Consider the following 26,474-nt stretch of genomic DNA (forward strand, 5'->3'; position numbering starts at 1 on the left):
CGGCGCCCCGGGAGGATGTCGCGGAGCGGCGGCGCGCTGCTGCTGCTGCTGCTGCTGCTGGCCGCGCTGCTCGGCGCCCCCGCGGGCGCGCAGCCGGCGGGCGAGGCCGCCTGCCGCCCGGTCCGCGCCGCCTTCCAGGTGCTGCAGCCCGGAGCCAAGTGGGTGCCCGAGAGCCCCGTGCCAGGTGAGCGCCGCCGCCGGGGGCCGCGGGGCAGCGCGCTGCTCCGCCCGTCGGTGCGTCCGCCGCCGCCGGGGACACGGAGCCGGGCGGTGCGCGGAAGCGGAGCAAAGGGACTGCGGCGCGGGGGAGGGGGCAGACGCGGCGGGGTGCGTGCTGCAGGTGGCCGGCTGCAGCGTGCGCGCCCTGCTCCCGCCGTGAAATACGCGGAACGAGGGAATTTCCCACCTTCTGACCGCCCTTGGCGGCCTTTGCCGCGTTGGGTGAAGCGCACAGCCGAGCGCCTGCCCCGGGAAGCCCCCGGGCAAAGTGCAGGAAGGAAGGGAGCGGCGGCCGAGGTGCCCCCAGATCGTCGCCAGCAGCCGCCGCTCCTCGTAACAGAGTGGCAGGTTATGTTTCCCGAGTGGAGCATCTTGCAGGCGTGCAACGCGGTGGGAGAGGAGRGGGAGAAGCGGGGTGTGTGCGGGTGCGCCTGGGTGGACTGCGAGGTGCCAGACCCTGAATCCTGCAGGCTGCAAGGGTCTTCTCTCAGCAACAGCTGTTCGAGAGCTGCAGGGAGTGTTTAGACATAAGTCCTGGTGGGAGAGGACTGCCCCCATCCCTCCCTCTCCTTGCTTCCCCCCTTCCAGCGCCTTTGGGCTCCTAGCGCTTCCTTCGGAGTGGCCGCAGGAGCAGCGCCTCTGCTCCGTCCTGAGGGCCTGCGGGGCTGGGGTGTCCCGTCGGGAGGGAGGTGGAGCTGGGAGACCCTGGAGATGTTTGCATGGAGAGTTGCAGGGAAGGGAGGGAGCTGCTCCCCCCGCTGTTAAAATGCCAAGTTTTGTTGTCTGTAATTAGAGAAATGCTTCCATGAAAGTTGGTGAAATGCTTGTTCGGTCCCCAGCAGCCTGGCTCATCCTCTCCCCGGAAAGCAGTGCCAGGCTGCGGTTGCAGCGGGCACTTGCATAGGGCAGGTTGTTGCAGAGGAGGTCGATGTCCAGAGGTTTCCTGAGGCTTCCTCAGGCGGAGGAGAGGACCCTGCTCCACCCCTGGCTTTCAGGAGCAGCCAGGAGCCCCTCTGTGCCTCCGCCGAGCCCATGACTCGCGGGATCGATATCTCTGGACAGGGCTGGCGTTTCGAATGAATGCTCCAGGCTTGTTATGATGATAAAGTCTCCACATCTCAAATAGAAAGTGGATTTTACATTTGCCTAAGTACATAAACTTGATCATAATTAAAGCAATGACGGCTTGCTTTTACCTTGGATCTGGCCCATCTCAGATAGCTCTGGGTAGTAATTACACTTCAGAGCGCTCGCTTCTCCTCGTAGCAGCTGCATAAATCTCTGTAATAGGGGAGCATCACTCAAGGACTGTTTTTCAGGCTTCTGTTTATTGCTTTTTACCTTTCATACATCTGTCAATTAAAAAAGTTGTGGAGTTTCCAGCCGCAAATCAACATGAAATCAGTTCTCACAACCTGCGTCTATATCTCATACAAGCCTGGAGCAACCGAAAGTTTGCACAACTTGTTTAAAACTTTTTTTTTTTTTTGACGTGAACAGAAAGCTGCATTTGGCATTACGAGCAGTCGCCGCCGAAGGCAGCGAGCGGAGGAAGYGTCGCAGTGTTGCGGCGCCCGTGCGAGCAGCGTCCTGCGGCCCCTTCCCGCGGGCTCCCGCGGCGCGCGGGCTGGGGGCACGGCGGTGCGGCGCGCTCCGTGGAGGAGCCCGGCCGCCCCAGGCTGAAACTTTCAATTAAAATAATAATAATAATAATAATAAAAGCCATGGAAGCATTGTGCCCTTTTGCGAGCGGAGATGGGTGATGGGAAAGCACTTTTTACAGGCTTTTTTTTGAAGTCGAGGCTTGATGCCAGCTCGTGAGCTAGAATGGGATCTGTGCTGGGATAACTTCCTCTGCTGTTCGCACTCATTAATAAATAAATCRTCTTTTTCTTATGCTGCCTGTCTTGATTTTCTTCTTCCTTTTGTCTTTTCTCTGCATAATTTCTCATGTATAAATAGTAACTTGAATTTCCATTTTTTTCCTTCTTTTTTTGTTTGTTTTTCCTCCTCTCTTCTTCGYTTTCGGAAGCGTTGATGCTCCGGATAACGGGGCTGGCGCGCCTGGGTCRCCGCYGTAGGTGCCGTGAGGAGGACGACTCCCCGTGCAGACCGCGAGCGGTCTTTTGGGGGAGAAAAAACACTCTCCTCTCGCTCTTGGCTCCCTGCATGCGCCCGGCTTTTGCCCCGCTCCCCCCGCGCAGCCTTCCTGCTGCTCAGCCTGGCATGTGAGTCTGAGACCGGCGTTTACCAGATGATTGAGTTTTCTGTTCTTAATTATTTCAGGCCTGCAAGTTGCTCTCTTGGCAGTTAGGAGAGCAGAAGCAGAACCCTAAAATTTAGTAGCCTCCTCCGGCAGGCGTTTTATAGCAAGATCATTAATTAATTTATTTTTTTCCCAGAGGTTAATTTTAGCAGCATCTTGAGTAGTGTCAGTGAGTCATTGGCGTGACTGTAGGGCGGTGCCTACACGCCAGTGTAGTTAACGTGCACGTCGAGCTGGTATCCATGCATTAACTCCATAGTTCTGATGATAATATTGCTGATATATCTGTAGTCCTCTTAGGAGGAAACTCTCACCTGGGATTTGATTTCACTAAATCTCTGCATTTTTGTTATAACCTTTTCTTTTGAAGGGTGTGGTGCTACAGCGTGGCTGTATTTGCATGGCAGTAGCGTGGCTAATCTTGCAAGACCTGGGGAAGAAGAGGCAGGAATCCGATGGCCTTGTGAGAGCAAAGGCAGAGCAGAAAATACAGGATAATTAAGCAGTAATAAATATCCCATGTAATACCCACACTATTCTAACTTTAATCACCTATTGAGCGAGGCTGGTTTATAATTTATATCTCTTTAATTAGGTTTTAAAAAGATCAGCACTTAACCTGCATTCTGAGCAGCTGCGTTTCCTTTTCCCTGCGATGCTGAGCGTTAAAAGCTGGCGACGGACGCTYGACCTCTCAGTCACGTAATTTAAATAAAAATTTTTAATAAAAAACAGTAGTGATGTAGCTGGAGGGGGGGGGAATCCGCTGTGTTTAAAGTTTAAATCCCTGCTTTCATCTGTTGCACAAAATGCAGCRTGCTTAAAAAATTAAGAGAAAGGGAACAGGCGCGGGAGGCAGCGGGTGAGCCAAGTGGGGCCGGCAGCTGCGGGAACCCGACGTGAGGCAGGGACTTGTTTCGGCAATGCTGGGGGTAAATCGGGGGGGACGTGATYATCATCACACGTACATCATGCTGATGTGGTTTAAGCTGCTGCTGGGTCYGGGTGGGCAGGCTCGCGCGAGACTCGCGCCCGCCTGCCGGTACCTGGTGGAGCCATACTGGGATGTAACCGAGACCCAAACTGGAGCCTTGTGAAGCACAGCAACGGCCTGCAGGTGACCTTTTTTTAAAAAATGATTTTTTTTTAACATTTAATCCACCAAAATTATCTTCACTTCTTTTATGCCACCTCTCTGTGGGAATAATTGTCCATCAAAGTAAAACTTAATGCTTTAAATTCACTAGTGGCTGTTTTTCAATCAAAAAAAAAAAAATCCCTATGTGAGCGGAAAGAGGAAGAAGCAGGATACCGAGGCACTAAAGAAACTCCTGCAGCTGTACAGAGAYGAGTTTGGTCTGCTCTGAGCACACGCAGAATTACTGGAGCGTTTACCCTGCCGTTCCCCAAGGCCGCGTAAYGGCCCGCGTCCTGCTCCTGCTTGCCCCCCAGAGTTGTGTTTTGGGGGGAACCAGGCTCATCTACTCCGTGTCGTAGCGGTATTGCTAATCTTCAGAGCTCGGTATGTGAGCATCTAAATGCAATTTGCTGAGCCTGCTGGAGTACCTCGTGGGACCCTTCCCTCGCGGAAGGGAAACCGTGATGATCTGTAGCGAGAGGAGGTCGTTTGCACGGGCTGAGRCTGGCGTTACGCGGCGTAATGGCTCGAAACTTTAAAGAAAAAGTGTGTGGGGGGACGCCGGCTGGGAGATGAAGCAGTCTTGACACTAAGCAGTAGAGCGGGCTCCCTGGTGGGGAGCCGTCGCTGGAGGCGTTGGAGCGAGGTGAGATGCTGGAGGGGGTGCTTTGGGAGGCRGGGCGCGCTTGATGGCTCATAACATCTCCTCTGCCGCCTTCACGGAGCCAGGCGCGTGCGGCTGTTCGTCTCGCCCCGGCGGGAGYGCGGCCCGCGTGCAGCCAAAACGCGCTGCCCCTGCTTCGTGGGTGGCTTTGCCCGGGCTGGAGGATGTTGYGGGTCCTGGGGTCCCTCTGGCTGCGGGTGTCAAAACTCCCTTCCTGCTAGTGGGACGTCTGAACAGCACCGTTTGGGGTCTGCTTTCCACTGGGGAAAGCAATGTAGGGCAAGTAGCGATAACGCAGGCGGCGGATGGAGGTGGGGCGTCACCCAAGCCATGCCTCCTGGACTTCCCACCACGATGCTCTGCCCCCCAAAGCACCTTGTCCCTCGCAGCTGGTGAGAGCCCGTCCTGCTCGCACTGACCCACAGCATGTGCGATGACGTTCTTGGTCATCAGCGCTACTTGGCTATCTCAGTAAAACATCTTAAGCTGTCAAGAGTTGATKCCCAGGGTCTTTCCTGCCCCTTTGATTGCTCCGCAACAGGGTGATGTCTGCTTTTTCCCTTACTTCACAAAAATAAAAACCCRTTTGAAGGGAGAAATTGGCTTAATTGCCAAAAAGAGGGATGGGAGGTGAGTAGATGACCTCGCTGCTTCCAATCCCTGGCTCTCACTTGTGCGGATCTCTTAATTGCCAACTCTTGAAGATTTTTCTATATTGGTATTTCCATTAATCGCTGAAGGCTCTTAAAAAAAAAAAAAAAATATGTCCTAATATAATAGATGTAGGAGGAAATAAGCTTTGTATTAAAAAATATTTATGGCTGTATTGTAGTGTTAAAATGACCATGCCAAGCCTTCTTGGCTGTAAATTGACTTGGATTTGGTTTTAAAATGCCTCTTTAACTTGCTGTTATGTAACCACTTCTTTTGTTAATGCAGTGTCTTGCTGTTAGCTCTCGATGTGATTTCTATGGGCTCCGTTATTTTTTTCAGCGCGTGAAATGCCAGTCGGTGAGCTCCTGTGACGCAGCGTTGCTCGCGTGCCCGTGAGACTTGCCTTCCAGATGCTGCTCATACTGGGTTTTTGTCGGAGGGCGCGATGAGGAAGCTGGTGCYGTGCAGAGGGGGAAACTGAGGCGGTGGGTAGAGGATGGGAGCYGCTGGGTCGCCCCCCTGGACGGGCGGGTGGTCCGACACCCGGCTCGTGTCCAGCCTTGGGCGCGGGAGGTTTTGCAGAACCCGCAGCGCCTGTGCGGGGTGAAGCTCCTTCACGCGCCCRAAATGCAAGTGGCAGGTGAGATGTTTCAGCTCGGCTTTTTCTGCGTTGTGGGAAGGGACGGGCGTTGGAGAGAGGAAAGTTTCTGTTGTCACTGCGTCTCCTCCTGTTCCCGGGCAGTTCCCGCACGGACAGAACTGGCGGCTGCCGCGCTGAAGGAGGGATGGTGAGACAGGGGAGGCTCTCGCGGCAGCTGGCCCTGCACAGCCAAGTCTCAGCGATGTCTTTACGGAGTTACTGCTTTCTGCCTGAGCTGCTCACTTGGATGTGGGCATGTTATTTTGCATGTGTCTGCAGGACCACAGTTTGCTATTGAAAGCTCATTAAGTGGGAAAGTGAGAATGAGGGATATTTTTTTTTGTGTGTGTGACTTTTTTTTTTTTCGTATTGGCATTTTTAGCTCTTCTGGGTCACAAAATTTCTTCATAACGTATTAAACCAAAACTATTAAGTTTTAGGCCAAAAAGCGCAAACGTTCTGTCTTCCCCTGTTGTGTGACCCTAGCAGACGAATGCCTTTTCCTGATCCTCTTTGTGACCTTCCAGCTAGCAACGCGTCTTCTGAAATGAAAGCTAACCTCAGCTCCTCCCCCAGGAGCGAGGGCTTTGGGAAAGCGTCCACACGCCAAAGTTTAGCACGGCAACCAGTTGCAGCTTGAGATGCTGAAGCAAGCGGTTTCTTCTCTGCTCCACGTCCTAACGCAAGGTCTCTGCCCTCCTGTGTGTCTCTCCAGGGTCCGACCTGCAAGTATGCATCTCGAGAGGCTCTACGTGCTGCTCGAGGAAGATGGAGGAGAAGTACCAGGCCGCGGCCCGTCAGAACATGGAGCAGCTCCTGCAGTCGGCCGGCGCGGAGCTGAAGCTCCTCGTCATTCAGAACGCCGCCCTCTTCCAAGGTGGGAGCCCGCGGGCGGCGCGGGGGGGAGCCCGCGGGCGCTCCGGGCGCGCGCGCAGAAGTCGGCGGAGGCAGTTCKGCTCGTCTTCCTCAGCACGCGGCGTCGAGACGCGCGGGCGGCTGGGGGCTTTAGGTCCGTTAGGGTTCGCCCCTTCCCCGCGCTTCGCGTGCTTCTGCTGCGTTAAAGCAGCGTCTGCCGCCGCGGAGCGTCGACRCTCCTCGGCCCCGCTTCGATGGTAAGGGAGGAGATTGAGTGCTGTGCGCTGAGCTTCGGGGGTGGTTTATGTCTCCTGGCTTAAAAGGAAAGAGATTCATGTGCTGGCTATACTGGGCCAAACTGGTGCCGTTTGTTCACGTGTCCGTTCTCGCCTCCACTTGGATGCTGGAGACCCCCAGGTCCTGGGTTGGCTGCCAGTCCAGAGCTGGAGCTTCAGCCGTTGCCCTTCGTTAGACTTTGCTCGTTTAGTGGGACCCGTGTTACGAGGGCCGCCCCCGCGCGAGCGTGGCGGGAGCAGGCTGGCCGCGGCAGCCTTCTGCGCCTCCTGGGCGGTGAGCCTTTGGCGCGGTTGAGACCCCGATGCCCAGCGAGAGGAAGGGTCTGTAGAGCCGGGCTGGGGTCTCCTCCCACGCTCCTGCAGGGCGGCTCCCCGGGGCCGGCCGGGCTGCGTACCCCTGCCGCCGAAGCAGCACGTGTCARTTTGAAGACCAAGCCTATTTATGTGCAAATTTAAAAAATAAATGAAACCCCTCCTTCTCCAAGAATCGACCCATCTGTGGGAGCATCATCTTTTCTGCCTCCTCCAGCTCCAAAAAGCAGCTTGCAGCAATACGGTCTGGCTGTTACCCCAGTGTAACGCTTGGTAAGCRTCTCGTGGAAATTTGTTCGCTGGTAGCGCGACCAAAGCTGGCTGCTCGCAGTGGAGGTGGTGGAGGCCGCGGCGGCCGCGAGCGCTGGCCGTCCTGCTTGCCGCGGGTGCGGGACTGCTTGGTAACCTGAAGCCGTGCTGAAGCTCTGTTCTTTTCCTAGCTGTAATGTGATTTTTTTTTTAGCAAAACTGACCTTTGACAAACATTTTCTATTGCAAATATGTGCCAGTTCGTGTTGTCACTTAAATCTACAACTGTTTTTTCAGAGCCTTTGTGCCAGCAAAACTTATTCCCCTTGATGGTTAATGTGCAGTGAAAAGATCGCTTGTTTGTTGAGTGCTCTCATATTGGGAATCTATCATTCTGTATTAATAGCATTTTTGCCTATATTTAAAAAAGAAAGCATGAGCAATCAAGCATGTTTTTTTTTCCTTCACGCTGATATTTTTGCGGAATAATCTGATTTATTTTTGTTCATGCCTCGCTAACAGCGAGACCCAAGCCCATGGGATCGTGGCAAAGCTCTGTTCTGGGCCATGTCTCAGATGTGTTGTGTTTCTCTGAAAGTAAAATGAAATAAAATGCTGAGGAGGTAACAGTATTTTTTCTTGTTTTTTTATAGTGCTTAATGCAATGACCATTCAGTTCCAATTTGCTAGACTAAATGGGGTAAAACTGATGAGATCCAGGTTCGATAGGCACAGGAAATGTGGACTAGCTTCAGAAATGGTGAATAAGCTGGCTGGAATACAAAGTCTCTGCCCCTTCTGCTACCATTTGACCAACACATTGCAGTTTTGGAGTTCTTGGTGTGTAAGGAATGAAATCCAAAGTTGTCTGGYGCAGTGGAGGCAGGTCCTTGCTATGAACCTTCTGCCTCCTCYGGAGAGAGCTGCATCCCTTGCTCTGACCTCTGACCACAGGTACCATCCTGGCCGTGAGGACCCTTTCTGCATGCGAGGGTTTTGAAGCTAATGTTATTCTGAAAAGCCTTGCTTTTCCGTAAATTGCTATTATACAGAATCAGAGAATTGCTCATGCTATTCTTCTCGGGGGCGGAAAAGCATTTCATTGAAACGTTCCTGACCACGCTGCTGCCRAAGCTCACTGCTGATTTTAGACACTTTTTTGTAATACTGTTGTAGAAGAGGAATTTCTAACTGGAGCTATAGAGCAGTTCACTTTAATTAGCTTATATGAAGTGTTTTAGACTCAGAAGAACAGCTCATTAGTTTTCCAAATTTGGGTGCTTTTGTTATCTTTAAATCTAGATGCTCAACATTTACAGATTAACGCCTTTATTTTTTTTAGGTGGATCTTTTGATTGCTGTTCGTGTATTTTTGACGGCTGCAGAACCCAGGGCTGTTTCGGCTCCAGAAACTGCATCCGGACCCAGCACGCCGCAGGCTGGGGGGGCAGGCGCCCGCGGCGGGTCGGTGTGGGGCATCGCGCCCGCCGCCCGTTCGCTGTCTCCGGTTTTCCCGGGGGCTGTGCCAAGGACCGCTGGTTGCGGGCTGGAAAACGGCCCGCGGCGCTCGCGCTGCGGCTGCCCCCGCGCCCGCTGGGGACCCTCCGCCGAGGAGCGTGCCGCCCGCTGAAAGCACAGCAGCGAAGCCCGTCAGCGTTCGTTTTAATATCTCCAGTCCCGCATCTAAAGGGACCGCTAGTCTGACAAACAAAATCTTGCCAGATGTTATTATTTTGCACCAAATCTAATTTCTTCCTGCTGAAGCTGGGGCTACATCTCCGCTGATAGAGATCAAGGGAAATTGTCTGGCATTTRCAAAAATTCGTATCCAGGCCTATCTGTTACAATGTTCACTTAGCAAAGTTTATTAGATTATTAGTTTTAGACCCTTGGGTTCTTTTTTTTTTATTGTAGCTAAGGGGAAAAACAATCCTCCCCGAAATCCCTCCCTCGCTAAATTTAAATGTTACAGTTGGAGCCTGGTCTTATCTTACAGGCATTTCTTAAAGTTATGGAGATGATTTAAGTAGTGATTTCATCTCTTGGAAACTTGCTGAGTTTGACACTGTTAAAATTGATTGTAGCTGCCTCCACTGCATTTAAATCTTACTCTAGGATTTTTTTGTGGGCAGTTTTTTATTTTATTTTTTTTCTCCTTCCACTCAAAGTGTTCCCTGTTCCTGTCTGGTGCGGGGGCTTGGGGAGGGAGTGGGTTTTGTGCATATTCGTCATGTCTRATATTTCCTTTACTTCCGAAGCTCAGGATTCTTCTTGTGAGTGGTGGCGTAAAATTTCCTCTCGCGTGCTGACAGGTTGCAGGGTGGATAGCAGAAAATTAAAGTTGTATTGGCTGCTCAATTATAAATCACCCTATAGTGATATGTGCCCCCTTGTTCTTTGCTGGGGGGAAATGTAGGTTTTAAGAAGGGAGGGCTAACGGGACAGCACCGAAGGGCTGTCGAAGGGAAGAGGAGCATCGGCACCCCTTGCTCCGTGCAGGAATTGCCGGTGATCCTCCCCTTGGAGCGAGCCTGGAGCACAGTCGGGAACGGCGCAGCTGACTGCTAGGGGCCGCTTCGGCGGGAGTAGCGTGGTGTGCTCCTGGAGAAAGCTAATTGCATTATTTTAACGATTGCTTAAATAAGTTATCAGCAGGATCTCGCAGCGCCCTTCTGCAGCCGCTGCCGGCGTGGCCTTTCCGGGCACGGTGCGAGCGCCGGGCCGGCGGCCGCTCGGCGGTCCGTGCAGGCGGGAGACACGCCGCAGATGGGGAGGTGCGCCGTACGCGTGCTGCTGACCCCAGGGCTGGCCTCCCCTGCCCCTCTTTTTTTGCAGAGCAGCCTGTGCAGGGCCCGGCGGTTTGGCACTGRGCAGCCAGGGACAGGAGCGGCTGGATGCCCCGGCTCCTCGGCAGAGCTAKTTTCCATCCTAGCCTTAAGGAGAGGAAGGAAGAAGTCAGCTCCCAGGGTGTTTTGTTCTTCTTTCCCTCCATCCCCAGCATGCAGAGGCCGCCCCAGCCTGCGTTCCCTACTCTTGGCTCGTCTGGGAGGGCGCCGAGACCGCTGCACGGCCGCAGTGGATCTGGGAGCGATGTTTGCCTCTGTCCGCTCCCGAAACAGCAGCCCGGAGCTGCGGGGACGGTGCACAGGCTGCAGGGGTATCGCCAGAAACACGGGGGAGGCAGGAACGCCGATACCCGGACTGGACCRTGGCCAGTTAAACTTCCCTTGGTGACATCTTCCAGCCTTAAATTAAGGCTTGATCCTTTTCCTATCAAAGGCAACGGCATTTAGCCCTCTGCAAACGGGAACTGGCRGCAAGCGGAGAGCCCTCGGGTGCCTGGGGGAGGCTGCGGAGATCTCGGGGGCTTCGGGGAGGTCTGCTTCAGAGCAGGGTCGAGGAGGCAGTGATCGCACCTGGGCAGACAAACCTGCCTCTGGGCGTTCCGTATTCTCCTTTTCACGGGCGATTCCTGSTTTTTCTCTCCTCTGGAGCTGAGCTCTCGGTGGTCCTGGCAAAGCAGCGGGTGTGAGGAAGACTTGGGTTCATCTCTTCCTCTGTGCTGCAGGAGGAGAAAGGCCGAGCCGTAACTCTTAGTCCTACCAGGCAGCTCTGAAGGCTGTAAATCCTCCATTAGGCATAAATGCAGCCATTTTGGTTATTTATAGTTATTTACGCTATCCATTCATATCTGTCAGGGATGAAGACAGTTTTGACATTGCAGGCTTCTATCAGGTTATCTTTAATCAGTTTAGAGGCACCTAAGCCACAAATATATCAAATAGCCGATCCTAATATTGGAGTCCTCTAAAATACGACTGAATTATTTATTTTGTTATGATGAAAACGTCTGGGGTTTATTGGGTTTTCTTTGAAGAACTTGATTCTGCTTGAAGTCTGGAAGATAAAAGATCAGTGATTGTCTCTCCAAGAGTCTTATTCCGAATCCTTCAAGGCTTTTCATTTTTCACGAGCTGCTGTTACTACTTTAGAGTCAAGGTGAGGGAGTTGCGATTTTTTTTTTCTTTTTCCCTCCCTATTGCAGTGGTTTAACTCTATGAAAACTTTTATCTTTACTGATTTTGCCTTCTCTGGGTAAAACCTAAGATGCCTGCAGCATCCGTTAGGTGAGGAGAGACTGGTGTCCAGCCTGGAAATGCGGGAACCGTGCGTGGAAAGCGGCGGGGGCGAGCAGGGCGGAGAGCTGCGGAGCCCGAGCTGAACCACCAGCGCGCCGACGGGTCCCGGGCTCAGCGGGCGGAAAACGCCTGCTCCTCCCGGGGCTGCTGCTGGGGGGTCCCAGGCACCTCAGAGCGGGTTTCTTCGGTTGCGGTCCAGGCTGGGACAGGAAGCCGTGCTCCGGCTGAGCCCTCCGAAGGGATTTCCCGCGCTCGGGAAGCCGGCTGAGCGAGAGCGGTTTCCCAGGACRAGCTGCTGCTTCCAGCCGTAACGGCGGTCAGCGGACACGATTAACGCAACGAGCGCTACGCGATTAACGCAAGCGCGCTCGTTAGCCGTGCCTCGTCCTCGAGGTGCTCCCCGAAACTGCGTCACGAGGATGGTTGATGTCYGCCATAAAAAGTGTTCTTGGGGCTTGTGGAGCCATGGGTTCCTGGAAATAACTTTATTTTCTTTTTCCTTCCGTCCGTCCTTCCGTCCTTCCTTCCTTTTTTTTAACTATTTGATGACATCCGTTATCTCCATTCTCTCTGACTTGGTATGACAGTAAAGACATTTTATGTTTCAGTTCTTGATGAAACAAAGTATCTGCAGGTGCTAAATAGTATTTCATGTCTGATGCCCCATAATTTTTCAGAGCTAGGTAAGAATGGGAGCTTGGGTCTTCAGTTTTCTTTCTTTCCCCCACTCCTAAACTGCACCGACAGAAAACTTTCCATCATCTGTTGTGTTTGGCCTCATGAAGATTTGCAGTTGAGTTTTTAACCCCGTGTTGCATTGCAAACTGCGTTTGCTTGTCCGCTAGCCTGCAGCTTGCTTTTAGGCCGGTTTCTGTGAGATYGCTGTGTTTAGCGAAACCAGAGGTGACCTACGCCGCTCGCGGTTCAGCGTGGACGCCGCGTGTTAGGGTTTGGGGGCGTTATGGCTTTGGTTACGTGGCGAGGTTCTGGGAGGGAGAAGGGTTGGCTCCTCTCCACCGGCGAGGCTCATTCGTCCCTGCCTCGCGCTCGTGAAAAAGGGCACGCACAGCGCTTCTCCAGCACGGGGGAAAACGGCTGCTAACTGAATAAATGCAAAAAGAAACGTGCTTGGTTGCAGCCAGACCTGGCGCGAGGGCAGCGGCTGGCGTGGGGCTCCGGGGGAGGAACGGCGCGCGTGGAAACGCCGGCGGTCCCGGAGCCCCTGCGGCGCCGTCTGAGGCGGAGGCTCTGGCGCATCTGCTAACTCTTAGTTAAATACTAAGCTGACATTTTAGGAATGAATTCATTTTGAGCAGAGAATATTAAAACTCATTAGACTTCTACAACTAAATAAGCGTTACAGATTGATCTCTGATCCTCCTTCGCTGACTAAAGCCTTGGTGCATCCCTCTCTGATGCACATCCTCAGTGGAGRGTCTCGTCTCTGAAAGCTTCTCATTTTATTGTTTTTATTAGTGTGTATTTAAAATGGGAGTTGTCTCAGTGGGTCGGTTCAGGCCCTGTTCTGCTGTTGGCAGTGCTTCCTGCCAGATGCTTTGGGTGCACGAAGTTTGTGGAGGRCTGCGGCGATATGTTTCCCAGGTTAATAACCGTGCTCCAAASTGATGATTGCAAGTAGCTGGAAAGAGCCGTCCGCGCAGTGAGGGATCGCCGCTTGTCGCAGCTGCTCTATGGAGGTAATGCGTTTCCCTTCAAATAAGCAGAACTTACTGTTCATAAATCAGAGTTAATCTGCTTGCCGCACCGGCGCGCGGAGCTGCCCGTCTGGAGCGTGCTGCGGCGCTCGGCTTTAGGAGCAGAGCTGCGACAGGAGCAGCGGTTTCGGATGATTTGAAATTGGGGGATCAGCAAAACGCAGAAGTTGGTGGAAGCTCTGGGCATTGGAAATGACTGCTGAGGATTGATGAGTTTCTTCAACAAACTGTAAAATCCATCATGCGGGAGTTTAGGGCATGAAACTGCCCTCCCGAGGCGCAGAAAGCACGGCTTCGGAGGTGCCGGGCCGAGGCGGGCTTCGCGGGACGCCCGCCCTGCTGCCGCTTCCCCCCCGCCGCCGGAGCGGGCGCGGGGGCGGGCGTCCCGTTCCCCTGCCGCCGAATCCTGCCGACGGCCGTCCCTTCGTCAGGGAAAGGCGCCTCGGAGGTGAATAGGGGGCTTTCTGTAATTGCTCAYGTGCTGCTTCAGCGTTTTTAAGCGCTGCGCTTAGTGTCGGGCTTGAGGGTCCCTGATTCAGGCCCGGGGCATGCCGAGGAAGGGAGGGTTTTCCCCCTAGCTGGGAAGGGGAGGATGCACGATAACCAGAGTGAGAGGACCCSTACGTTCCTCTCGGTCTTCTTCTAGAAATGGGTTGTTCTCTGTAGTTACGTTTTGAGTTGGGAGTTACTCTCTTTGATAGTTAAAGTACTAAAGTGCCTAAAATGCCTCCTGATACTGTAAAGTAGTCAAATTACATTTTTCTGGTTTGCAGTAGGATGCTATAAATGTCACGTCACCCTCAAACGGTTATAAGATTTTTTTTTTTTTCCTGGTAGTTCCCATACAGAAATGGGCGTGCCAGMATTTTCCATCTCTTAGCCCAAGAGGATAAGAGAGACACTTCCACTGTACAAAGTGTTTGAGACGCGTGGAGGGTCCGGGTTGCAAACGCTGCTGGGCAGGAAGGGGGAGGAAGCCTACACCCACCAATAAAGCCCGTGGCAGGAGCCTGGTTCTGCAAAGAAAACGTTCTGCTAGATTGTCATCTGCTTTACTTTTAAAGCAGCAATAAGATACAGCGATAAAACGGCCAACGGTGCGTTTCACGCGAGGGATATGAACTGTTGCCGAGCCAATTAAACTGTCAGTGGCTTCGCGCGCCCTCCGGCAAACTGGGTCATCTCAGGTGTGTTACTCACTGTGTGACTTCATCACTGATGTGAAATCAATTCTAGCAATTTATAATCTTTTCATTTTATTATCGAAGTATATTAATCTGTGAGAAATGCTGCTCAAACAGTGAGGGCAGATGAGACCTTTTTGTGCTAGCGTGTCTAGTAGTGTTTCTTGGATTTTCYGCTTTGTGGCAGCTTGTGTAATTTTTGGACACACTAGAGGTACCAAGATTAACAGTTTTCAAGCTTTGATGAGTTTTATTCTTAAAAACTTGTAAAATCATAGGAGTGTTTTAGTCTAATATCTTTCACTACTCAAATTTAATAGTGTGAAATTAGCTTTATTCTTTGGGCACGGAAGAGGCACACCTTTCTGTACCCCTTCCAACATCACGGAGCAGCAGACGAGCCAGTCTGGCGGATTCGTAGTATGTGCCGCTCACTGGAAAAATAAAGCAGATCTGTTCAGCGTGAATGCCAGAGATGCTGATGGACGTGGGATCTTCCCAGTGTTTTGTTAAATGTTTGAATTTAATTTGTCAAGCCTGAGCAGACCAGCTGCTTGGCAGGAATGGCAAGCTGAGCYGTGTCCTCATCCTTTTAAAACCAAACCTGAGCTTGGGAGCTCTGCAGATGTTGGAGGGTGGCCGTGTCCTTCCGTGCACCAAGAGACCCAGTGCAACAGGAGAGGGTCCACGTCCCCTTGTCCAAGCTGCTGAGCTTCTAGAGTTGCTACAGGAGTCTCCAGCCTGTTTTTAGTGTCYGGTGTGTTTGGTGGGGCTGTGACACAGATTGCCACCCAAGTCAGCTGTGACTTGAGGGGTGGAGGAAACCTGCCTCGCACCAGAAGATAATTCACCGTTCAGCAGCAGCAGTGGAAACTCTAGCGCAGGGAATACCTGGAGGCAAGYGTGTGGGAGAAGGCTGCCTAATGGGGAAGAAATGCTTCATTTTTAGGTTGCTGAAAACRCACTGCAGGGCCTGGTTTTGGAAATGGTATTACACAAGTTTCTGGGAACCCGGGAGGCTCTTGCCCTTTGGCTGCAGAGGAACGTGACCTGAGTGCATCTCATAGACAGATCTCACCAGGCAGTTGAGAAGAGCCCCAACTTTTATTAATGTTTGGGAAGGGTTGGTCTCTGTCTCACGAGAGCTCAAGGCTGGCAGTATTCTCACCAGCTAAAAATAGCAAGGGTGATAGTTACTGCCTGGTTCTCCTGCATTCTTTGTGGTGGGCTTGTTTTCTGTTTTTGCTTTGTTTAAAGCCAAGAACAAGATTAAACCCTTCTGACTTTCTGGTAAATGTAGGCCTACTACAGTTTCATGAGGTTCCTTACAAAGGGGAAAAAATTTTGCTCGTAATAGTCCTGAAGTCTCAGTGATGCTGTAGCTGATTGCTGCTTCTGGGCAACCCGTCAGCTTGCGGTGGTGTGTGCTTGGAGGACTGGCAATAAAAATCAATTTTAGGCASCCCAGAGTGAATTAAGGAGCTGGCTGCAGCATGCCCATGAAAGTTTTTAGCTCTGTCTCGCATTGTAGATCTGTTCGGGACTACCACAAAACAGAGATTGGTGACCAACAGGATGAAACGACGTCTTTTTTTTTCCTCCCTTCCCTCTTTCTTCCTCCCTCTTCTCATTTCCTCTGTTGTACTGCTTGGAAGTGATGTTGGCAGGATGGTGGTATCTTGGCATGTGCAAATCTTGGTAGTTACATCGAATCCCTTGATGCTGTGATATGCACACAGAGTGGCTTTCTTTGCATGCAGGATTGGGCCGATTTGCTCAGCACCAGCGGTGGTGGGTCAGCATCGGGCTGTGGGCTGGACAGCAGGGCTGGTGTGGTGGTAGATGCTGCACAAGGGTGGGTGAAGACCCTAGCAAGCGAAATTAAATGCATTTCCATAAAGTAATGCACCTATGAATAGAGTGCATCTTTTACGACAGCTGAAATGTGGGCAGAACCACATACTTCATTACAAACATTAAAAAAWATTAATTTGGAAAAAAAATAATCTGAATGTTTATTTAAAAAAATAYATAAGCCTGTTGGTCAGAAAGGGAAGATTAAAAAACCCAACCCTCTGAGACAGGCAAATCAAACAGCAGTTTGGATCAATTGTAGACGAGTCTGCAGCTGATTAGCTCTTCCCAAATTTGTCATCTTCATGTCAGAAAAATCTATGACTGAGTGTCATAAAGAAGCAATTTTAAAAGCAGTAGAGAACAGTAAAGCTGCATCTAGGATTACAGCTCATCGCTTTGGAATTCACTATTCTTTTAAGTGAAATTGGTGACTAACGGGTTATAGTAATGCAGCATATTTGTATGGTGAAATTCTTATTATAATTGCAATGAAAAACGATGTTCTCTTCTTAGAGAAAGCAAGTTAAATATGCCTAGTAACCCATGCAAGGAGACTGGCTTGCATTGAAAGCAAAGGAAAGAATGTGAAGGCTAATCGGAGCAACACGTTCCCTTCAATCTTTCTCATTTAGAAAAAATAAAATCAAATTGCTACCAAATTTTAGAGGAATTGTAATGAAATGACACACAGACTTTTATTGCTTTTTAATTACAAAATTAGTTCAATCTCTTTCAATGCCCCTGTATAAGTGATCTTAAAACAATTTATCAGCTGTTCTTAAATACTGGTTCATAAATTCTAAAGAATTCTTAAATGGGAGACGATAGTAGCCTTGATCCTTTAACTGCGTGTGCCGGCCCGGATCACGGCCGGGTGAGAATTACTGTTCCTACTGTGGAAATCTTCATCAGCTAGTTTAGGCGCTGAAGTTCCCCCTGGACAAGGCTTTTAAGATTATTTATGCTGTTTGTCAAGGCAGTGCTCAGGCTCTGATGTCTGGCCACAGAGCCATGATCCTTATGAAACCTATGGGAATTGGTATGTACTCGGAGAGAACTAGATGGAGGTCTTTAACGTAGCCCGAGAAGGATTTTCCATGCATGCTGCAAATCTTTGCATCTCTCAGCCGAGTGGAAGAGGAGCTGGGGTGCATGATTTGCAAATGGTTCTGCAATTAAGTTAAGCCCTTGTAGGCTTTAAAAAGAAAAGTAATTTTTAAATGGAAGTGGAAAAAAAATAGTTGGGTCCCCACTATTAGTGCACCAGTGAGAAATGTGAAGACAAAAGCAAGAGCCCAGCACTGGTGGTGGCCTTCTGCTGAGCCTCTCCTGCGGGGAGTATGAAAAGTCGCGATAAGTGGTGGTCTTCTCTCTTTGGAGAAGGTGGCACTTGCTGGGTTGAGGAGGATGACGCCTGACCTCGAGGCGCTGTGCGGCGTTCCTCGCAGGAGCAGCCCTCTCCGTGGGTGCTGCGGGTTCAACACGAGCGATACGTGGGAGACGGATCCCTGCAGATCCCAGGTTCAGACAGTGAGCTAGATTTAAGTAAGGCTAGGAAAAGTGATGCCTTGTAGAGCACGCAAGCTGATGTAGCCTCTGTTGTCCTTGAGAAGGACCTTTGTGATAGCTGCAAAAAGATTAAAGATATATTTCCRTATGAGGTAGCTCTTCTCATCTGCTTTTCAGACGGGCTGTTTTTTTGGCAGGGAGACCTAGGTGTGTGCTGAGAAATGCCACTTGCATGTTGGTGTTTGTAGCAGCTTTAGCGCCAGAGGCAATAAGCTGGTTTTTCCATCTTTGCCATGTTGATAGACTATTCGTTTAGATAACGGCCTGGAATGATATTGCTAACTCTGAACGTTATGTTCTGCCACCAGCAAAGAGTAAGCAGTGCATTTGACATTTTGGGGAAATGGTTCATTTTCTAAGGGATGCAGCTCAGGATGCACTGCTTGAACTGATGGGCAGTATACCACTGCTTTGCATAGGTTGCACAGATTTATTTTTATTTATTTATTTATTTATTTWTACACCTTGAAGATGCACTGTAAAGTGCTCTGCATTGCTTTTCATGCTTATGTCACCGTTAAGCATCACAAGATAGAGAGATGAGTGGTTTTCAGCCTCTCACCAGTTCAAAGATGTTGATGTGAAGCATTGGCTTTCATTTAATACYGGTAATCAGAGGCACTTGTAAGTAAATATTTGATCCTGAAATGCATCTTGAAGGTACAGAGCCAGGAGAAAGCAACCTCTTCAGACACACAGTGATTCTCTTGGATTTGCCTCATACCAACTGCTAAATCACAAAATTGCATTCAGAAAGCTACATTAGAAGAACATTATTGAGGTTGAAAAGTTTATGAAGGTTGTGACAAACCGGGCAATTCGTGCAACCTCAGTTTGGTTTCTTGGATCCCATGCATTAGAATAGAGCCTGTAATTACAGGATCGTGTGTATTTTTCCACGAGCTTCTCCCCTTGTGTAAGGGCGCTGAATAAGTACTGTCCCTTACTGACCYTTTCTCTTTCTCCTCGTTTGTTTGATGCCTGGTTCTTGACTCCTTCAAACGGCACCTAAGGACAGGATTCTTCCCCAAAATTTCAATTGTATGTGAGTATTTTACAAATGATGACTTTATCTTCATGCTGATACTCGACACTGAGTGGCATGTTTGTTCCACAAACAGCAAAACTAAAGCTTAGAAATACGGCCTGCTTAAGACTTTATTTATTCAGCGATGTGTATTTCAGGTGTAGGTCTTGGGGCTGGATACAGCCTCCTTGCCTGGTGCCTGCTCTGTGCGGTCCATGTCTGCTGAGTTCTGGCAATGCAAGGATCTAGAGGAGCCGCATCCAACTTCTAAGTACTTCTAAGTACTTGAACTTTGCTTTTTCCTTAAATTAACAAAAAGGAGCAGTAATGCAGAGAATTCTGGGCCCTATTTTGAAAAGCAGGAGACTACAAAGTTAAAACAAACAAACAAAAAAACCCTCGTCTTGAATTCCTTTCTCTTGCCCTCAAAGCCCAAGGGAGTTGGATGTGGGTACATTTTGCAGATATGGCAAAAACCAACCCAACTGCGTCCCCAGTCTGTGACAAAATAGTTCATGTTTATATAGCCTTTCACAAAATCCCATGAAACTTCAAGTTCTGTTTCAAAGCCCGGGAAAGGCTTGAGCTAATTAAAGAAAAGGTCACCAGAATTTTTTACTGTGGGGAGCAGAGAGAGAGAGGAAAAAAAAAAAAGAAAAAAAAAGAACTATTTTTCTCTTCTGCCTTGTTCTCAGAAGCAGCTGAAGCCTCCTGGCTGAAATTAAAATTTGCCCGAGGCAGACAAAAGACATGCAAAGTTGAAGCCCAGATGGTTAGAGCTTGGCAAAGTTATAGGTAAGTAGGAGCGGAGTCTAAAAATCGAGACAGCTGTAACGCGCGGAGCTGCCGGCCGTGCCCGTGGGAGGGGGCGTCCAGGCGGCTCCTGCGCGGGGKTCGCAGCTCAGCCTCTCCCCGGGCTCCTCGGGGACGAAGGCGACGGGCGCCTGCGGGCTCCTGCGGCGCTCGGGGGGACGCGCGGCTCCGGGTTTCCTTCCCGCTGATGCGTCCTGGCGTTTTCTGAAGCGTTAAGATGTTCYGGAGAAAACAGCAACTTGGTTTGACTGAAAAATTAATTATCTTGGTGGTTCCCCCTTGGGATGGGCTGTTGTGCGAGGACAAAGCCGCTACGGTCGGGGAGGGAGGATGGGATGGTAAAAGGGCAACAGAAACATTAAAGAGAGAAAAGCTGCATTAAGGTAAAAAGACCTAATTAAGCGTTGATTATCGGGGTGGTGCCAACCGATGTAAACCCTTCAGGCAGCGTTTCCTTCTGTGCACCTACTGTATAGAGCTAATTTATATACCCACCTTTATCTGCTTTATAAATCAGTCTTTCCTCTAATTACAGCGAACGGAGTACGACTTTGCTCTTCAGCCGCGCTCCTCGCGGCGCCCGGACGCGCCCCGCGTAGCAAAGCTCCTTGCGGGGTGCTCCGGGGGAGCCTCGGCGGGGACAGATGGAGGGGGAAAAGCTGGTCTGGGGGCGCGTGAGGGCTAGAATACACGAACTGGGGGAGAAGAGCTGCTACGGTAACTTGGAACGTGCTTGGCCATTAGTATTCAATTAACTTTCCCCGGCCTCTAATGATACGGAGGATACTAGATACACTTAAAAGGATGCATGTCATTAAAATTATATCTGACAACAATTCTTTTACTGCCTGTGACGCTTTTGATTATTAATATAGATAAAAAGTAGATGATCAGCATATAAATTCCCTTTTATCTTTCTAATGTTTTCAGCTGCCCATTAAAATTGCGTGAGAAAGTGAGTGGTCCATTTCTTAGTACAGTGGCGTGTCACCCAGACGCCTTGAAATGCTTAATGGCACAAAATGAAAAGTGTTCTTTTGTAGTGTTTTATTTTCTGATTAATGACGACATTTTCGGTGAAATTGTAGTTGTTCCAAAAAAAAAAAAAGGGGGGGGGGGGAGGAGGGGGAAGTTCCGCCTGTGCAGTTGCCTTGTTCTTGCTACATAATTGTATTTCTTGTACGCTGTGGCCCTGTCCTGCGCAGTGCCGTGGGCCCCCCTGGCAGGACCTGGACGCGTCTTTCCTGCCCGGCTTTGGCTGCCCTCGTCCCGTCCTCTCGCCCGTCCCCGCGTGGGCCGTGCTCCCGCTTCCTCCCCCGCGCCGCTTAACAAACGTAAGCGGAACAGTGTAGCTGTTGCGAAGGCCTGCTAATAATTGTTTAAACCCAAAGGGTAATGAATGATTAGGGGCTGATTAATGTGATTGCAAGAGCTAAATAATTAAAATTAAAAAAAAAAGGAAAAAAAAAGGCAATTTAACGTGTCTTTGACGTAGAGCCCGGGGAACAGGCGGCGGCCTCGTTTCAATCACTTAACAGCGGTTTAACAAGTGCCGCGATGTAGTAGATTGAGGGGTGTCGGAAGTGCAGCATCGATGGAGAATTTAATTGGATTAAGAGAGCGGATCAGTAAATAGGAGGCAGGAAGCGCTAGCCGGGGGCGGCGGCGGCGGGGGGAGCTGGAAGCGGGGCGGGCTGGGGCCGAGGGGCACGGGCAGAGCCGGCCCCGGCGCGGTTGCTCTCTCCCGCTTTTACTTTGGTCGCATCCTCCAGGAGAGCGGCAGCGACGTCCTTGGGCGTGCGGGACAGCGTTTCGGTATTCGGTCGCGTCCAAGCGGAGCGAAGCGTTTGCCGTCGCCCTGCCGCGAGCATTAACGCTTCCGAAGAGAGGAACGCGGCTCCCGCGAGAGCCGGCCCGGAGAGACGGGGTCTTTCCTTTGGGAGCCGGGGGCGGTGGGGTCCCGCTGCGTGCCGGAGCTCGGCGCGCGGTTGCGGGTGCTCGGAGCAGAGCCGGCGCYGCTCTGCGGAGGAGCGACCCGCGTGCGCGGAGGGCGCCGAGCCGCCTCGGCCGTYGGCTTAGCGGCTCCCAGCTTTCCGGAGCAGACCTGAAAGCCAACCAGGCATCACTCTGAGACGGGTCAACGATGAACCCAAACTCCTGCTCGGCGTGTTGAAAAAAGCAGTTTGTGCATAGCGTTTTGCACACCTAAGTGCCTGACTCTGTGGCGCTTCGCTGCTCTTAGTGTGTTTGCAATTTTTTTTAGTGTTTTTTTTTTCTTTCCTGTAAAATAAGCCAAGCAATTGCTCAGTAGTGACAGCTGGCTTGTAAATCCGCCAGTTGCTTGCCAGACCAGGAGAATGTGGAAATGCCTTCTAAGCGCTTTCATGCTTTGTGATCGTTTTAATTCAAGATTATTTAGAGGCTCTTTACACTGGTGCGTGATAGAATAAACCTGGTCCCTGGCAGGTGCCAAGAGGGGCTCGGGATGAATTGCTCCTGCAAGAGGGGAAGTTTGCAGGGAAACTGCGGCAGCCTCCCGGGAAGGCTGCTAATTCCCTTGCTTAAGGTCGGCTTATGTTGATCTAAATTGTGCAACTGATTCCATCAACAAGCGAAATTATTTATGTAGCGGATGGAATTTAATTGGGATGCTGCCTGTCCCGCCTCTCTCCCTGCTTAGCACTTAGGTTGCACCTGAAAGAACGTACCGACGTCCGTGTTAAGAGTGAGTGTTTACGCCTACCTTGCTGGAGGGGCGATGAGCTGGCCATTTCCCTTATGGCAACTTACTTCTTATTGGTGTTTTTATGGCCCTTGCTGTAGCTGCCATACATCAGACTTGACTCCAGAGCTGGGCTTCCCGTCGCTGTGTTTCTCTGATTACAGTGAGCTGGGGCAGCCCTCTCCCCCGACATCTAAGGGGTAAAAATGCTTTTCTTCCCCAACAAAATCCCACCCAAGGTTAATTTTCGCACTTCTATATCTTTTTCTGGTGTATAACACAGCAGCAACGGCACTGTGTAAAGAATCCAGGAAGAAATTAATTTCCAGGAGTGCTGTAGAGCTGGACAGAAAAGTGCCTGTTAGGTGAAAACAGATGTTTTGGCCCCAAAGCAAAAGTCACAGCCTGCGTTTTGTATAAAACCCAGCTGTTGTCTTCCAGCCGGTGCCTGGCGTGAGCGAGGAGGGCTGCCCCGGCCTGGGATGTGTCCCCGTTTCGTAGAGAGAGCTGAGTTTTCCGTGGAGCCTCAGTTTCCCTCCTTCTCCTTGTTCTCCAGCCCGATTCCCTTTGAGAGGCAAAGCCTGCGCCAGGATGGTGGTATGATTTTTAAGGGTAGCATGTGGCTTTGCACAAGACYGGCAGCGTTTGGTCCAGTCTTTTTCCTACTGATGGAAACTTTCTCTTTTGCAATGAGTTGCTCAGCATAGTTTGTGCTTTGTGAGTCACAGCCCCTGTTTCTCATAAAACCAAGGTTTCTTCTTCCAGCCCCTGTACCTAACGTGACCGAAGAGGTCCGTAGGGCTCTTTCCCAGCCCGGGATGGCTGTGATGCAAAAGGTCTGTGCATTTCTTAACTCTTTGGTGGCTCAGAGGACTCGAATWGAGAATAATTGCGTTTGCATCCATGTGGCTGAGCTTCTGCATCGTGTGTGCTGGTTGGAGGAGGACATTTTCATCTCACGTGCTCGATGCCCACATGGAGGTCACCTCCTCAGGCTGGTGTTGGTGGAGGGAGCTGGTGCAGAGCCCTCTGAGCCTTGCCCAGGAGCTCTCCTAAGAGCTGTAGGAGTGCRGAGAAGCTCTTCCAACCGGTGTTTCCATAAACGCAGCAGAGGTAAGGTTAATTCCTCCTGCAAGCAGTGGTGGAGGTGAGTCCTCTCGGGGTGATGCTGGGTTTGCTGCCRCCCTGAGCTCCTGCATGGCCTGGGGAAGGCAAATGCGCTCGTTCCACTATATATAAAGCCCTRAGAGCAAAGAGGAAACTGTGCGCTGAGACTGTTTCCCTCTGCGCCCCTCCTCCACCCCACCGTGAGCATCTTCATCCGGAGCTCAGCCCCGAGCATGTGGAGTAGCAGCTTTTTTTCCCGTCTCCTTTATATTGCTCTGAAAGTCAGGCTTACCGTGGCTTGCCCGTTGCAGTACTGCTCTGATGCCACACAGCAGAAGCATCCCTCTCTCCTCGGGGCCACTCTTGTCCCCTCCTGCCCGGACCGTGTCCCTTTTCCGTCTTCACGGCGTGAAGAATCCGATGAGTTCGGAAGCTTGTCAAAATCCTGGTGCTGCGGTAGGACTGGGGCCTGCGGCCAGCTCGTCCCTGGCCCTTGGACGATGATTAGGAGAGGAGCGGAGATAACGCTGCCCGCCCAGGCGGGCGCGCGCGGAGGGGGATGCGTCAGCGTGGCGATGCTCTCCTGCCGCTTTGGGTTTCCGGGGAGAGAAGAGGTTAAATGGAACTAAAAAAGGACCGAGCTCCGGTCCCAGGAGCGAGGCTAAGATTTTTATCTCGCTTGAGACTGTTGTCTCTGATATTGTCTTACTGCTGGAGCCCTCCTAAGTGTTTAATAGGTGCTCTGGCTTCTAAGATTACGAGCCCTTTGCCGGAAACCCCATTTTGCACGCTGATACGCCTTGAGGGGAGGCAATGCTCAAGGGTGGAGAGACTGGATTACGTTTCACCCGCCTCGTAGTGTTATTACAAATCATATTATCTTAATGAAACAGGGATCCGTGTAATAGAGAATCTGTTGTGTTGGCAAAAATTAAAGATGCATAGGAGCTGTGCTCCTGTTACAGTAATTGCCTCGGGGTAACGATAGTACTTTTTCACTTCGCTTGTTCCTCGTTGATTGAACAACCTTTTCTGCAGGCCATAAATCTCGGTGGCTCTACTAATAAAGAACTAAATAACCCAACGGTGTTTCTGAATGTAGCATTGCTGCATTTTTCTAGGGGACAGCAGTTTTTCATCCAAACCCCAATCCAAACTAGGACCTGCGACTGTATCATAGCCGTACACCCATGTCTTCATTACTTCTGTGACAGACAGCTTCAAAATTCAAGACATGACATAGTTCCCTGTAATAGAAAACTTTATCATAGTTATTCATTTTACACGGCAGATTAAGAACTCCAGTTAAAGATCTCAGGAGCATTTTCTTTAGCAGTGCCCAAAGTAAAGCCCTGGAGTTTTGGATGCCGTTCCATAGCTGTGCATGGAGGGATCAGAAGTCGTTTGGAACCGCTGAGTTTTGCAGTTTGCAGAGGTTCAAAGTTGCTCYGTGAAAAGGTGCTCAGACGCATAGCTGCTAGCACGATTTATTTTCAAATCCAGTTGACACAATAGCCTAGCAGCACTAAATATAGCAACGCCTAGGTTCTTTTAGCTGTTGTTGAAGTCTAAACTAGCTTAAACGTTTAAGAGTTCAGCCACTTGCTAGAAATGCAGCAGRAGTTTTGAGGAGCGACTTGTGGTGCTTGGTGCCGGCACGGTGGTGGGCAGGTTGATCCTGCAGCAGGAGCTCTCCTTGCAGAGGCAGCAAGATGCTTCTCGTGGAGAAGCCACTTTGCTTTMTGAGAGCTGAGACTACCGTAGGTTGCTGTCAGCTGCTGAGTGAAGAACKCACAGCGATCCTGAAGAAGTCCTACAGAAAGGGTCTCCTCCGCAGGCAGCTGCTCTCTTCTGGGACTCCTCCACGCTGCGGCCTCTCTTGTGCACRAGCACGGCCACCCGTCCCGGGACTGTGGCCCATGGAAATCCCCAGGTACCAGCACTGGCTCTGTTCCTGCTGCGGAGTAGAAATCCCAGCTGTGCAAACACCTGCCTTTTGCAGTGACTCTGGGGTTTTGAATTCTTTCCGTATTCCTGTCTTGTATGGGGCAGAGAAGGAGTGGTTGGGAGCTTGGAGGGGGAAGACTGTGGGCATGGTGGGTCTTTACCTTCAGGTCAGAGGAGTTGTAGAAAGATGGGCTGAAAATGTGAGCTGCAGAACATCACAACAACGGTATTAACAGTTGTAAAAAGAAGCTGTGGTATACTATTTTTTTTGACAGGCCGTATTGTGGCTATTAACTCTGTTTCTTTCTCCATGGAGATGGGCTCAAGCTGCACTGTTCTGAACTCCGGCATGTGTTCGGTTCCCATGTCGTTAACGGGCTGCTTTGAAGCCAGGTCCTCCAGTGCTCCATGAGCTCTTCAGACGTTTGGGCACGACCTTTTTGTGGCTTTTTCTTTCTTTCTACCTCTAGGATGTAGCTGCTTTCCATGTCCTTTTAGAGTAGAAGAGAACTGATATTTTTCCAGGAAGCTTATCTGAGGATTCGTGAACTGCAAAATAGGAAGTGGCGAGATGCAGAACTGGACTGGCAGCTTCTGCGGTGGGATTTTTAGACACTCCAAAACATGTTTATTTTGGAAGGAGCAAACACTGGAAATGACCCGAGCCGCCAAGCAGTGAGTAAAGGGAAAAGCAGGGGCTGACCTGCGTGCTGTACGAGCCCCTGTCAGAGGGCTTTCCTTCCGCCCTGCTCACTGCTCTGGCAACTGATGATAAACAACCGGGGCTTAACTTCTAAGAGATAGTGTTAAGCTTCTGCAAACGAGCATTGTGCAGTGAGAAGTTAAGCAAAGGGAGCTGTCATGCCTGCATAATACGGTTTTCATCCGGACAAGTTTTCCCATCCTCCTGGCAYGCTGCAGCACAGGCTGGCAGGGAAGGAGGGAGCCGGAGGGGGATCGGGATCAGGTGGTGGTAGGGAGCAGAAGGGGCTGCAGGCGGCAGAAATCCCGCGGGGAGAGGCAGCGAGCGAGTGGCGCGGGGGAGAGCGCGTGGTGCCGGTGTTGTGCCCACGCGGCAGCCCCCCGGGAGAGGGGAGAGGG

The 26,474-nt window shown here is 50.9% G+C and overlaps 1 protein-coding gene across 4 annotated transcripts in view; it reads left to right on the plus strand.

The window, feature by feature from the left end:
* Positions 1–6: 6 nt before the first annotated feature.
* GPC3 (glypican 3) overlaps positions 7–26,474 on the plus strand; it is a 117,524-nt gene continuing 91,056 nt past the window's right edge. For all 4 annotated transcript variants that reach the window (XM_085325562.1, XM_085325565.1, XM_085325563.1 and 1 more), the window contains exons 1-2: positions 7–184; positions 6,297–6,458. In XM_085325562.1, coding sequence (XP_085181688.1) covers positions 16–184; positions 6,297–6,458 — 331 coding nt within the window. In that variant the 5' untranslated portion in view covers positions 7–15. The remainder of the gene's footprint in view (positions 185–6,296; positions 6,459–26,474) is intronic.

This window comes from Rhea americana, unplaced genomic scaffold (genome assembly GCF_003343005.1).
Source record: "Rhea americana isolate MKP2758 unplaced genomic scaffold, rheAme1 scaffold_98, whole genome shotgun sequence".
NCBI lineage: Eukaryota > Metazoa > Chordata > Aves > Rheiformes > Rheidae > Rhea > Rhea americana.